At 43.1% G+C, this 15,149-nt stretch overlaps 1 protein-coding gene across 8 annotated transcripts in view; it reads right to left on the reverse strand.

Annotated features, from left to right (window-relative positions):
* Nucleotides 1-15,149, reverse strand: part of DTX3 (deltex E3 ubiquitin ligase 3) — a 57,520-nt gene that overhangs the window by 40,188 nt on the left and 2,183 nt on the right. For 3 of the 8 annotated variants that reach the window (XM_069970354.1, XM_069970353.1, XM_069970355.1), the window contains exon 2: nucleotides 1,797-1,857. In XM_069970354.1, the coding sequence (XP_069826455.1) occupies nucleotides 1,797-1,809 (13 nt within the window). In that variant the 5' untranslated portion in view covers nucleotides 1,810-1,857. Of the gene's footprint in view, nucleotides 1-1,040; nucleotides 1,120-1,609; nucleotides 1,747-1,796; nucleotides 2,029-15,149 lie in introns of those variants that run through there. The other 5 variants (XM_069970356.1, XM_069970357.1, XM_069970358.1 and 2 more) reach the window with 4 other exon arrangements.

Here is a 15,149-nt window from a genome sequence, read left to right on the forward strand (position 1 = left end):
AGAAGCACAGGAGAGAAGCATGGGGGAGAAGCAGGGGGAGAAGTATGGTGGAGAGAAGCACGGGGGAGAGAAGCACAGGGGAGAGAAGCACAGGAGAGAAGCAAGGGGGAGAGAAGCACAGGAGAGAAGCAGGGGGGAGAAGTATGGTGGAGAGAAGCACAGGGGGGAGAAGAAAACAGGCCCAGGTTTCACACTGAGTTAGTATAAATACATTTAAAATCTATATTATTAACTATATGTATAATATGTACTGTTTTAGTGTCATTTTGTGCCATTTTGGTTGGTGGTGTGCCCCGGGATTTTTTAAGTATAAAAAGTGTGCCGCGGCTCAAAAAAAGGTTGAAAATCACTGCTTTATACCATACAGAATATGAACATAATACAAAACAAAGAATTATTATTCAAATAAACAAAATGCATACATATTGTAATATAATATAACCATATGCAAGTTAAAACAATGTTCTTATAATTTTTCCAACCCACCCCCTGCAGACACAGCCAAGATCAACGTCATTCCTTCATATAATCACATGACAGGACACATTATTATTTCCTCTATAAACCTTATAAAACTATACAGCCTAGTAAACAAGTATTAATGCATTTTCTTCAGACCCCGCGACCCCTGCTCTGCAATTTACTGTGTTCTCTGTGAAAAGCAAATTACATCTCAACTTTTAACATGACATTTCCGCTTATCAATGCTAATAGTTCTATCTACCATACATTGACATTTAGGTGTAAAAATGTAAATTATTTTGGAAAAAAAGGTAGCATCCACATGACACAGATTAGTCTGGAATTGTAGGTAATAACATTTCTCGAACCCTGGGTACTGCTAATTGAGAGACATATGGAAGCTAAAGGGTACAATGGGGCCTACTAGCTTATGCACGTATTGCTTCATACATAAAGGTGAACTGGTAAATGTGTTTGTTTCCAATGTCCACCGAGTCAGATGTGACATACACATAAACATATACCACTCCAACCTATTCCAGGCAACACAGTGTCAGACAGTAATAACAGGGACATACCTCTCACCCCCTCCCACTGAGAAATCAGGCACAACTTTCAGAAACAATCGGATTCAGGAGACCAAAATGAAGGCACTATCTGCAAATTGAGAACAGAGACTTAACTTCTAAGGAACATAACATGCAGCCTTTCAGCCATTCTATAAGATTAGACAATAAGAACACTGAGACGAGGTCTGGAGGCTATTACTCAACCAAGTAGCAAAAGATATCATGTCGGTGCTTCAATGTTAACAATAAACGTACTGCCTCTTATACATAACATCGGACACATACGTAGGCCAGGGCACTCACCATTTAATATCTATCTATATACACAAGGAGATCAATCAGAATGTATTTCTAGGTCTAAAGACATCCATTACAATTCCTAAGTAGCCGACGTGTGTCGTACATTACACTTTTCCTTATAAATAAAACACAAGGTCCATGCTACTGCTGCTATAAAGACGGCCGGCACTGTACAGCACCCACTCATCTGATAAAATATGTCTGACTCGCCCACAACTATCTCCCGCTGAGAGTAGAAAATGTCAGCAATAACGGCTTCACCTATGTATAGATTTTACCTTGGAAATGGGAAGAAACCTGGGAATAAAAGCCAGATGAGTTCTCAGCTTAGCCATGTAAATGGAATTGCTTTTCACTCCTGCGTTCGCTCTGCAGCCTTGTGGAGGAAATCTTAGCCCTTAATGTAGTTATCCTCCTCCAACCTTCCACTAAATTGTAGCATGTAATGAAATGAGGGCTTCTTACCTGGAGACCCCATGGGCTGTTTCCACAGCGAGAAATCCCCAAAGGTCCTATTTTAAGTGAACTGGAAAAAAGCACATAAAAAGAGATAATAGTTATAATGAAATGAAAGCAGCAGTATCCATTGCCGTTGCCTGCACTCTCTGCTTGCACTTTCACATTACACAGGCTGTCAGGGGCGGAGGCAGCGCTGCTCAGCGCAGAACAAGGGCCTGGTTTCTGCTAAAGTGAAACTGATGTATGAGGAGGAAAGGACAACCTAGCAGAAGCCACAGCATTGAAAACAACACATACCTCCTCCCCCACACAATGCACAGGATAGAGCAATGACAGCTATGCCGGCTACATCTACGCCTTTGTTACCTAGGCCTAGCATTACAGGACTTGCTGGCTTTTCCTGTCATGTGTTCACACACTCTGGCCTGCCCCCATACATCATCTTAGCTACAAGGCCTATACTTAACAATGTGTTCTTGCGGGTTTTCCCACAGATCCCAGAATTTCCCCTGTAGTGAATACAAATACTGTAGTTTATACAATGCAGAATGCTGCGTCACCTTCCCCATTCAGGCCCACTGACTTCAATGGAGTTTGTCAGGCTAACTGTACATCTGACAGCACTATTCTCACCATCAAAAATACCATGTTCACACAATGAACCCAAATACATGTACAGCATGTATCTTTATGCTACTGAAATACATGTTGTGTACAAAAAAAGAGAAAACAAATGCACCAAACTACAAATATGCATAAAAAAATAAAATGTAAATTCAAAAACGAATTAAATTACACATAATTTGATATGAATATGGCCGTACACTAACATTTTTACTAACGTTGCTATTCCACCATGGTGTCCGTGGACCTTATTAGGTTTTTGTTGTCCAACCATGTACTCCTAGTCAATGTAGTGCAAGTCTTCATAGAGCACAAAAGATTGTAAAATAGCTAAAACAACCTTACACATTCCTTACCAATTTATTACTAGACTCGTTTTTTGATTACAGTGTACCTCCAGTTACATGTAGAGATGAATACTGTGTAGGACTCACTTCGAGTTTATGTGGTTTACACCTGACAATTCATGATAACACCTATATTGTAACAGCATAGGGTAACCAACTTACTAACTATAGTCACAAAAAAAACAAGTACAGTATATGGCCAGACACCAGAAATGAATGCATCAAAATACTACTCACTCTTTACTAAGGGGAAATACACAATAAGGCCATGTTCACATGGCGTAAGAGACCAGCCGGGTCACGGAGCGGCTGGTCTCTGAAAAGATCATCCCTGCCGGTACTGCAGTACTGAAGCTTGCGGCCGCTGAATAGCAGCCACAGAAAACCGACATGTCAATTGTTTGTAGGGGTCCTGGCCGGAGCGTATACTATGTGTATACGGCCAGGATCCCATAGACACCTGGCCACTGTATTTTCTCGTATTAACTACGCCCATTGTTGCAATTGGCAGCAACGGCCGTAGAAATACGAAAAAATATGTTGTGTGAACATAGCCTAATAGTGCATTTACACAGAGAGATTTATTTGACAGATTTTGGAAGCTAAAGCCAGGAATGGATTTGAAAGAGCAAGGCGAAATCTCAGTCTTTCCTTTATGACCCGTTCCCTGTTTGTAGTCTGTTCTTGGCTTTGGCTTCAAAAATCTGTCAGATAAATCTCTCTGTGTAAACGCACCATAAAGGCCCTATTACACAAAACCATTATCGTCCGTATTCTGCTGATATCGGCCGTTGCGGCCGTTAATGGTCTTGTGTAATTGAAGACAACGATCAGCCGACATCGTTCATGTCGTCTGATCGTGGTCTTCAATTACACAAGACGATGTAATTGACGATGTAACATGTTGAAAGACAAACAACAAAAAGAGCAGCGATCTGCTGCAGTCACTCCATGGAACAGTAGCGGCGGCAGCACACCGCTGCTATCTGCTATGGGCTGCCCCCGGACGTTCTAGCGATCACCCCGGGCAGCCCCACGCAGCTCCCTGCAGTCCCCCTGTACTCATTTACTCACGCTATTACACACGTCAGCGACAAGTGTGAAACGGGGAGCTGAGAGCGCACATTTGCTCCTCTCTTTCGCCCCGTGTAATAGGGGCTTAAGTCATCTGTATGTGATCCACTGTCCACACACTCACTAAATTACCCTAATGTGCGCTTCCACCATTTTTCCTGACCAAGAGTAGTCAAAACACGCATTGGAGTGATTTAGTGAGTAGGTGGATGGCATACGGAGGACTTTGTGTGTATTTCCCCTTAGTGATTCATGCTTATCTTTTACGTCTTTCTTCTTTGTAGGATTTAGTATATTGCCTTTGACCGGGTTGTACATTTTGCACTATGTACAGTTTCCAGCAGGTCAGTGTGCAATGTGTACATACTTCTTATCATATAAGTAACTCTGTGTAGTCTGTAATTCCCCTCTGCTGCTTGTTGGTTCTATATTATCTGTGCATTTTGTGTGACATATTCTTTTGCATATTGAGCTATTTATTTACTGACTTTTAATGATATATTACTCGTCAGTAAAAAGTATGTTTATGCATTCATTTATGGTGTCTGTCCTATTTACTTGATATTTTGGTGACCTGACAATTCATGTAAACTGCAAATCCCTTGTACTGCTGGGCAGTGAGGATGTATGACCCCTGTATAGAGCTACACCCAGTTACATAGTGTACTGTTAGTATACTGTAACTAGTCACGGCTTGCTTATATTTGCTCATAATCTACATTACTGTTACACAGAGTGAGAAATGCTGGAAATTCCCTGATCAGACAATGTGACGTTGTGGTTCTGTTTATATCCGCGTCAAGGCTTCTAATTCTTTTAGACATTTATAAAAAAAATCATTAATGTCCCATCAGTCCCATATGATTGACAGTGTATTCAAGTGAAGCTTTTTGAAGTATTTCCCTTCCCTTGACATTTCCCATTGCCTTTAATGTGATCTGTCAGGTTCTCGTGGTTCTTTACTCAACTGTTTCCCTCCTGTATAACATTTCCACCAAAGGATTTAATCAATTGTTTCAAGGATGTGTAGAACACCTGCTCCCTCACAAGCAACAAAAGAGATGACTGTCTGCCAATGTTAAAGGAAACCTATCAGCTCAATACTAGGTACGCAGCAGCAGACACCAGTGTACAGGTCAGATGGAGAGAAAACTAACCCTACCTTGGATTCTTTTTGTAAAATCATCTCTTTCCTAGCAGCATAAGGAACACAGAAGTGACGCCAAGTCACAGTAGGCACCGATCCACCCACCGCCATCCACACTTTCTTACAGGGGTGCACTGGGGGCAGTACTGGGGACATAACTGCAAACTGTGTCAGTACCGCAGCGCAGAGATTTCACTGTTTTTCAGGTAAAGGCATCATAATGAATGATGATGCTGGGAGTTCTGGGTTCCCTCTGGGCTAGTGGGTGAGGACTAGCTACTGTGATGTGACGGGGGTGCTAACAAGCAGTGTAAGCTGTGAGACAAGCTGTCATAAGCCATAATATTGTGGTGTTTAATGCTAAGTTTACACGAGGCGATTATTGGCCCGATCGTACGATTAACGATTTCGAAGTAACGATTTTTTTTATAACGATCAGCGCTTAGACGGTACGATATATCGTACGGAAAAATCGTTTTGCGATCGCACGCCCGCAGCCCCCTGCGCCGCCCCGATCGCAACACCCCCGCCGATCCGATCGCCACCCCCGCTCCGATCGCCACCCCCACCGCTCCGATCCCCACCCTCGCCAATGCACGGCAGCACTGATTGGCTGAAGGGGAGCCGTTTGAATTTCCCGCCTCCCCTCTTCAGCCAATCAGTGCTGCCGTGCATTGATTGGCTGAAGAGGGGAGCCGGGAAATTCAAACGGCTCCTCTTGAGCCAATCAGTGCTGAAGAGGAGCACTGATTGGCTGAAGAGGAGCCGTTTGAAATTCCCGGCTCACCTCTTCAGCCAATCAATGCGCTGAAGAGGGGAGCCGCGGATTTTGAAGACCTGCGACGCGGAGCAGGTAACGTATGTTCTTGGCCGCGGCGGCAGGGGCGATCGGAGCGGCGGCGTGGTGCGCAGGGGGTGGCGATCGGAGCGCTGGCGGCGGGGATGGCGGGCGGAGCGCTGGCGGCGGGGGTGGCGATCGGAGCAGCGGCGGCGGGGGTGGTGATCGGAGCCGCGGTGGCGGCGATCGGGGCAGCGGGGGTGGCGATCGAGCCGGCGCAGGGGGCTGCGGATGAGCGGAGGGCCGGGCTGCGGCGGCAGGACTTTCGCGCGACGACTGTTTACACGGAACGATCGGCAAATTTTTGGCGAACGACGAATGACGATTTAAGAATAAGTTAAAAGATCAAAATGAACGATTTCTCGCTCGTCATGCGATCGTTCACTGCGTTTACACGTACGATTATCGCTCGAATTTGATCGTTATCGTGCAAATTCGCACGATAATTGTTCCGTGTAAACCCAGCATAAGGGTCCGTTTACACACACAGATTATCTGACAGATTTTTGCAGCCAAAGCCAGGAATTTACTATAAACAGGTCATAAAGAAAAGACAGAGATTTCTCTTTTTTTCAAATCCATTTCTGGTTTTGGCTGCAAAAATCTGACAGATATCAGTCATATAATCTGTGTGTGTAAACGGACCCAAAGGGAACCAATTATGAGAAAAATGCTGATACAACTATACATATGTTCCTATATGTCCCCCAGCACTCTTTCCAGTATGTGTGTTACTTATACGTCCCGAAAACGTACTTTGTAAAACCTACCGATGTAGTCATGTGCACGGTCCGGAGCTCTTAACTAGTCACGGCTGGCGGGAAATCTTGCCGGCAATCACGCCTCCCAGGGAGCGTCGGTGCTCAGGGGTGGCCCCTCTGTGACGCTGCCAGCTCCTATATGCGGACCCTCCCAGGGAGGCCTGATTGCCGGCAAGATTTCCAGCCAGCCGTGACTAGTTAAGAGCTCCAGACTGCCCACATGACTACATTTTTTTTACAAAGTACTTTTTCTGCACATAAAAGTAAGGTCATACCCTTTACTTATATGCCTGGAAAGAGTGCTGGGTGACATAGTTATGTTATTGTTGTAATAGCATTTTTCTCCAAGTTTGGTTCCCTTCAAGAGCTAAGTGCTAATAATGTGGAAATTCACAAATTAGATAAAGTGAATTTGCAGAACAACAAAAAATACAATGCTGCCTTGAACCCAATCTAACCTAATCCCACAGTGATTGGCTTTATGTGAAGACAGAGGGGGGAGGTTTATTAACAGGGGACTTTTCTGTGTGGGGGCTATTACTGCCATGGCAGCTAGTGCAATCTACCACGAGGGGAAAGCCTAGACTATTTACCACTAGGGGAAAGCCTAGTCTAATTTCTGTGAAGGTGAGAAGTTGTCTCAGAACTGTCTTGAAATATGGTAGTCTCTGAATTGTCCTAAAATAAATGGGAAAAACAGTATCAAGAGGTATAAGGGGAACGAATAGGCAGTGGCACAAGGCCTTGAATGGTATATGGGGGGAAGGAAAATTAGCAAGAAAGAGCTATGTACCAGCAGTCCGGAAACATAAGAAAATGGTGCTCCTGGTCTGGGGCGGTGGCAGGCATGGCGCTCCTGGTCTGCGGCTTTTTGTTTTTTACTTGGCTGGTTATAGAATAGAGAGGGATCCTAATAATCCAAAAAATGAATGGAGCTCCAAAGGAATGTGGTTTTCTGGCATTTCCATCTACGAAACTTTTACTTTTTAGGTAGCCCCATATTCTAGACTAGTGCAATATGAGGTATAACAAAACCTTGAGACTCCAAACTCCTGCAGCGTGCACTTCTAACTTTATCTCCTTAAAACATATTTTACTGAATGTGAACAAATGAATTTTCCAAGATTATCAAACAACTTTAGGCTATGTTCACACTGCGTATAATTCCGTCCGTAGTTCGTACTCCGCCGTACATGTGTGGCTGAAACTACGGGCGTGGGAAAAATCGACATGCGGCCGGGTGCGTACGAACCGCGAACATACGCCCATAGTACAGTTATGCTTCCCTAGCTTGATTCGAAGCGATCTGAGGCAGGTCATTTACTTGGAAATCTTCGCCCAGCCCAATAAAACTCACAGAACCTTTTGGATCGAAAAATCAAGTTCAATTTGGCTGAAATAAGTATTTAGTACGGGACCGCATGGAAATCCACGGCCGTGAGTTTCAACATTTCCGTCCTCAAACAATGGTCTTGTTCATTTTTCACGGCGCCGTATACGATCCAGCCGTAAGCTCATACGTAGTGTGCATTGTGCGGGCGTATATCGTATACTTTCAAGCGAACACATCAACCTCGTGGTTCGCACTACGGACGGAATCATACGCAGTGTGAACATAGCCTTAAGCTGTGTTTCCACATATGTGTTTAGAGTGTGAATTTAAAGGAATTATCCAGGCTGAAAAACATGGTTGTTTTTGAAACTGCCATGAAGCCCCGTCCAGAAGACACTGTCCATCTATGAAATTAAGTGATTTTGGAGCAGAAAGACAGCACAGACAAGTGATATACAGGTATAAAACAGAAAAATCAAAAAGTGACAGCTAGCTCACCTCATAAATGGTGTAGGGTTACGGTTCATGGTAGGAGATTGCATTGATTCAGCAGCGGCCAACCTTAGCGAAGAAAAAGTGGTACAGGTTCCAGAACCCCAAGAAAAATTGAAATTTCAAATCTTTATTACATCGGGTTAAAATCCTTGCTGTTCTGCGCAGCCAACACGTTTCGTACGCATGCATGTTTAATCATGATCTATCAGCTAGTTACAACAACACATGTTATAACCAAAAAGCAGCCATTGAACAAGAATGGTACAAAAATTCACAAATTGCTGTGATGCACTGGTAACCACATGTGTGGATAAATGGAGTCTTATGGGTGTTATAAGTGCTACTATTCAAAGCGGTTTTTATAAATATAAATTATACATGAACAACTGTAGGGAAAAATAATCACCCAAAAATATATAACCGCATGATGATACCATTAAAGCATAATGACACAAGGATACCATGTATGAACAGAACAATACATAAACAAATGTAAAATAAGCATTTAAAGATACATAGAGTCACAATACTCCTGAACAGACAAAGTAGCATAAATAGATGTAAAATATGCATGATCACATTTCCATATATTTATTGTTCCGTTTATACATGGTATCCTTATGTCATTGTGCCGTTATATATTTTTGGGTGATTATTTTTCCCTACATATGCTCATGTATAATTTATATTTATAAATACCGCTTTGAATAGTAGCACTTATAACACCCATAAGACTCCATTTATCCACACATGTGGTTCCCAGTGCATCACCACCACTTACCACGTTACCTAATGTCCTATCACTTTGCTTTTCACAGCAATTTATGAAATTTTTTTTGTTCATTGGCTTCTTTTCGGTTTAAACATGTGTTGTTGTTACTAGCTGATAATCCATGATTAGAGGGGTTGGCCAGTATTAGTAATTGTACTCACTGCACTTACTGACACCAGCTCCCTGTGTACCTCAGAGCTAAAAATCACACTCCCCTCTTCCCCTCTGTGCTGCCCTGCTCTGTGGTGATTCTGTCCATAAGATGGCTGACATGGAGGAGCATGTGACCATGCTCTGCCCCCCCCACTGTGTCCAGCACTGAGCCTGTATATGCCTACGGAGGACACTTGGAGCAAGGCATGGTCACATGGGCATCCATGTTCAGCCTTCTTATGGACAGACTCTTCAGCAGAACAGCACAGCCTGGAGGAAGGGAATCTGATTTTAGTTCTATGAGATACACAGGGAGCTGCTGTTAGTATATACAGTAAGTACACTTACCAATACTGAACTTTTTTACTATAAAGTGGTCAACCCCTCTAAGCGCATGTGTGTGAAACGCGTTGGTTGTGCAGAGCAGCAAGGATTTTACCAAATATGTAATAAAGATTTGAACTTTTAATCAATTTTTATTGGAGTGCTCAAACCCGTACTACTTCTACTTTGCGTTATACCGGTATATATTGAATGTGCAGCATCTAAGCTTGTGGATGGTGTAGAGAATCACAGAGTAAGGGGGTGACAATATCACTTTAGGCAACAAACCTTTCTATGCCCATAAACTTAGGCTGCTTTGTACATTTGACAAAAGGGAGAGAAGGTACTTGTACTCCCCGAAAAAGAAGTATGATGTGCATATTTTGCTGTGTGTAAACTGACAGCTACAGTCTCTCTTGCAGAGACCCACAACACAGTCTCTCTCCTGCCCTGACAAAATCTATCTCCCGTCCCCTCAGCAGTGCCATGCTTTGCCTTAATTTTAACAAAGATACATTTAAGTTGTATAACTTCTCAAAAATTGTTCATTTAAAGTGACTCTGTACCCACAATCTGACCCTCCTAACCACTTGTACCATCAGATAGCTGCTCTTAATCCAAGATCTGTCCTGGGGTCCGTTCGGCAGGTGATGCATTTATTGTCCTAAAAAACAACTTTTAAACTTGCAGCCCTGTGTCAAATTGGCGTGGCCTAGGGTGTCTGTGAATTAGGCTGGCACACCCTCTCTGTCCCTCCTCCCCATTATGAATGCTCCAGGCAGGTTTTCTACTATACATAACCTGTGTGAACACTCAACATGTGTTGGCTCGTTAAGGCACCTGTGCAGTGTTCAGACAAGTGAGAAATAGGAGATGTTCTGCCCAGGGGCATTCCTAATGATGAAGAGGGTGGGGACTACGCCAATTTGACACAGGGCTGCAAGTTTAAAAGTTGTTTTTTAGGACAATAACTGCATCACCTGCATCAAGAAGCTATCCGAAGGTACAAGCGGTTTGAGGAGGCAGATTGTGGGTACAGAGTCACTTTAACAATAGTTTCTTATTTTCCAGAGTACCCCTTTAAGTTTACCCAGATAAGGTTTATAGCACGAAATAATGAATGTTCCCAGTTCGCACCTTATTTTAATGGAGGCCTTTTTTGGTTTAAGCCTAGTGAGGTGAAGGGAACTAGAAGAAAGGAAGTTACAACTGGTGATGTGTTCAGCATAATGGCTGGGGTCATGTGGCAGAAGCGTGGGCAGATGAGATGCATCCACAATAAACACAGACATACCTGCCACAGATTTATATCTGATAGATAATGGCTGTGCCGTTATCTGAACCAAACAGTAACCTTTCCTGCAAAATTGTAAAGGGGTATTCCAGTGTTTTCTTAAAAAAAAATGTTACTAGGACTGTGTGGATAATAGACAGAAAATGGGTACTTACCTAGTCTTAAGTGTCCCTCAGCTAATGTTCTTCTCCCTCTAGTCCTGTGATCTTCTCTTTTCTTCTTTATACCAGGAGCGAGTGCTCATCCCGGAATTAGAAGAAATAAAGAAGATTGGGGGACCGGAAGGAGAATAATGTGAGCTGCAGAAAACAGGGACTAGGTTTTATATTTTCCTACCACCCCAGCGGCATTTTATTTTTAGTACAACACTGGAATACCCCTACAAGTCATTAAGGAAAAGAGTTATGGCTGCAGGATTTTTCTGGTAAACAAGCAACCATTAACAATAAAAAGAAACGTTCCTAACAACATGCAGTTTTCGATGCATCAAGGCCACATTTTAGCGGCCCAGTTTCCACTTCTTTTGACCCAATCTAAACACCACCAATCTACTCTCATTACTGGTGAGGAGATTTCAGGATGTACATATAGAGCCAACAGTGCAGTGTACAGGGTTCAAGTTCCCACGGTATTTAGGCAGTACGCTAGAGGTGTATATCAGTATACTGGCAGAAAGATAAGACAAGATATACTACACTGTATTTGCCGCAAGTGCATTGATTCTTATAAACCTAATGTATTCTACTAGTTAATTTCCCGAACATATACTTTTGAGTTCTCCAAAACAGAAGTACAGTATACACTTGGGAAATGGGCTGAACATATTTACTAGTAGATGGGCCTGGCATTAGTACGCTAAAGTATACATCAATACACCTCCATGGCATATCTTTGGCGTTCTGCCTGAACGTAGTGTGAACCCAGTCTATCTTTTTAACAACACGAAGGACAAGGCAGAATGTATTTACTATAAGGCTATGTTCCCACTACAGGAACATAGCAGGGAAAGGCGTCTCTCTCGTAATATTGAGGGCAACAAATAATGATCATTATCATTTCCCTGCAATGTTTTTGAAGTGGGAACACAGCCAAAAAATACATTCTCACTTCCTACTTAGGCCTCATCCACAAACCCATACTTACTACAGAGTGTATAGGACACATAAGTCTCCAGGCCAATGCACACAACCGTGAGTGCATCGGCCAGAAGCCCGGACCGCAAAAAAATAGGACCAGCACCGTCCGTTTTGCAATCAGGCTCCATAGAATTGATTTCCTTCGGAAGTGCGCAGTCGGTGCTTGCAGGTAGCACATCCATAGGCTGCCACAACCACAGACTTTGCATTATGGTTCATTATAGTCTCCCCACAGCTGTGTGAGCTAGACTTTAGAGAGGCACAGAAGGCCTACACAAATGACACCATGTACTTTACAATCCCCCCACAAGAACACTGCATATTATTATATGGCTTCTGTATCGCTGGTGACTGAATGGCAACAAACTATCCAGAAGGACTGAGCATATCGGCATACATACTGAAAAATACAAGGGCATTTGGTTTTACCGCTGTAAAAACATAACCGTACAAAGAATGGAGGTATAGTGCACAACAGTGCCAAGTGAATACCCCTACTAAATAGGAGTACAAACAATGCCAGAGCTATTGGCTCAAACAATGCAATACTGGCTGCCTGTGTGTGTGTGTGTGGGGGGGGGGGGGGGGGGGGTCATTGAGTTCATTATAGTCAATGGGTGCAAAATAGTCATGCAGCAAGCCTCTCCAAGACCGTTTTGGTAGACGTGCCTGCTGTGCTGGGAATCTGGGATACGTCTCATGTTATAATATGATTGGTTGTAATGTGAAATTTCTCTACTCTCCATTTTCTCCCATAGTGCAGATTCTGGGGGCTCCTATAATCATATGATAGTCTCCAGTTTGATCTGAAAAGCACCAATCTATCAATTTTCTTAAAACTTTTTTTTTTTTTTCATTTCATTTTTTTTTTCTTTATAGGTAATACAGTTTGCTTAGTTTCCCTGCTACAGCCTTTACAGTTTGCTGTTTGAGCTCTGCCTCCTCTCTACACCTAAATAGCCTGGAAGATTCTCCCCTGCAACCTGAGTAGAAGCTAAATGGCAAAAACTTTATAATGAAGACTATTAAGGAAGCACTCCCACAATTTTTGTTGTGGACATATTAAGAACATTCATCAACACTATTCCTGCAGTGTCATCTTTTTCATCACAGCTCTGCTGTATCCACATCCATTTCACTGCTGCATCTGGGTCATGTGACCTCTGATCAGCCACTATCTTGACTTTAAGTTTTAAAACTGCATCCTCTCCCTTTCAAATCTGGCAACAATCCTATGATACGTCAGCACAGTATCACATGGGCAGCTAAAACCAGTACCATCTCTGCCAGCTGGGAGGAGAGTGTAATAATTCTCAACTATATATCTCTAAATAAGCTAAGAGACTATAAGCATACAGTCAGGGAGGCCGAACTGTCATCGAATCCATTATAACTGTGTGACAGAGGCTGCATAACCATTATCAGTAATTTTAAGGGAATTTCTGTCTGTGGACAGCTTGTGGGAAACAGTCCATGAAGTGTGATCATACAGGAAGTTTTGGCAAAGAAGTTGACCCCATTGAGGGTACAGAAATGCACCACCAATGGGTCACCATGAGATCACATGACTTGACAGAAGGAAAGGTTTCAAGGCATTTTCAAACAGACAGAAAGCAATAACTACATGAGATAATACTAGATGAATGATAAATACAGGCAAATAAAATTTTTTAAAAGTTCTTTTTTAACCTAACCTACTGATATATCCTACAGCACCGAGGATGAAGTTGAGTTTCCTACCTTCATCCTCTGCACGGTTTCCCTGCAGTTTCAAGTTAAATTGCTATGCTAATAAGGTGGTTTGATGCATAGGGGGTAGGACTTCCTCCCCCAGTGCACTGACCTGGGTGGCTCGCTCTGATGATATTCATTAGAAGGGGCATGCTGGTGGGTTGGATAGGTGTACTTGGGGCAGTAGTCCCATCCCCAGTGCACCAAACCACCTTATTAGCATAGCAACTTAAAGGAGAAGTCCGGCAAAAATTTTTGTTAAAGTATTGTATTGCCCCCCAAAAGTTACACAAATTACCAATGTACACTTATTACGGGAAATGCCTATAAAGTGCTTATTTCCTTGCACTTACTACTGCATCAAGGCTTCACTTCCTGGATAACATGGTGATGTCACGACCCGACTCCCAGAGCTGTGCGGGCTGTGGCTGCTGGAGAGGATGATGGCAGGGGGACACTGAGGGACACAGGGCACTGGAGGGACACTGAGCATCCCTCTGCCATCATCCTCTCCAGCAGCCACAGCCCGCACAGCTCTGGGAGTCGGGTTGTGACATCACCATGTTATCCAGGAAGTGAAGCCTTGATGCAGTAGTAAGTGCAGGGAAAAAAGCACTTTAAGGGTATAAACCCACACACCGTATATGCAGCAGATATGCAACAAATACGCAGCAGATTTGTTGGTACAGATTTGATGCTGTGTTCAGTTATTTAGATCTAATCTGCTGCGTATTTGCTGCGAGTTTGCTGCGTATCGCAGCAGTAAATACGCTGCATATACGGTGTGTGGGTTTATACCCTATAAGCGTTTCTCATAATAACTGTATATTGGGGATCTGTAACTTTTGTGGGGCAATACAATACTTTAATAAAGAATTTTGCCGAACTTCTCCTGCAGAGAAACGGTGCAGATTGTGAAGGTATGAAACTTACCTTCATCCTCAGCACCCTTTGCGCTGTAGGGAGATATCAGCAGGTTACATATAATTCCATGGAAACTTGATCTCCTGGCATCAGCTGACAGGTCTCCTCTTTAAGTTTGGTGAAGGTCCCAAGGCAAACAGTTTATAGGGGTCCTTCACCCACTTCTGAGACAAGATGTATATTGTGTGGCCCTTTACCCTGATGTGTTATGTAGGAGCCCTCAAGAGTATGGCACTAAAAATAAGAATACAAGGTAAGTATAATACTATCCTTTGTAAAGCATTTGTTTAAGAAGTGGCATATGGGCCAGAAAGAGATACCCTGTCGTCACTACGGTAGTTACTGAAATCAGATATAAAAGCATTCTATATAAAAGACAACACTTGTCAGACCAAGCCAACCACAT

Source organism: Dendropsophus ebraccatus, chromosome 5 (assembly GCF_027789765.1).
Source record: "Dendropsophus ebraccatus isolate aDenEbr1 chromosome 5, aDenEbr1.pat, whole genome shotgun sequence".
NCBI classification, from domain to species: Eukaryota; Metazoa; Chordata; class Amphibia; order Anura; family Hylidae; genus Dendropsophus; species Dendropsophus ebraccatus.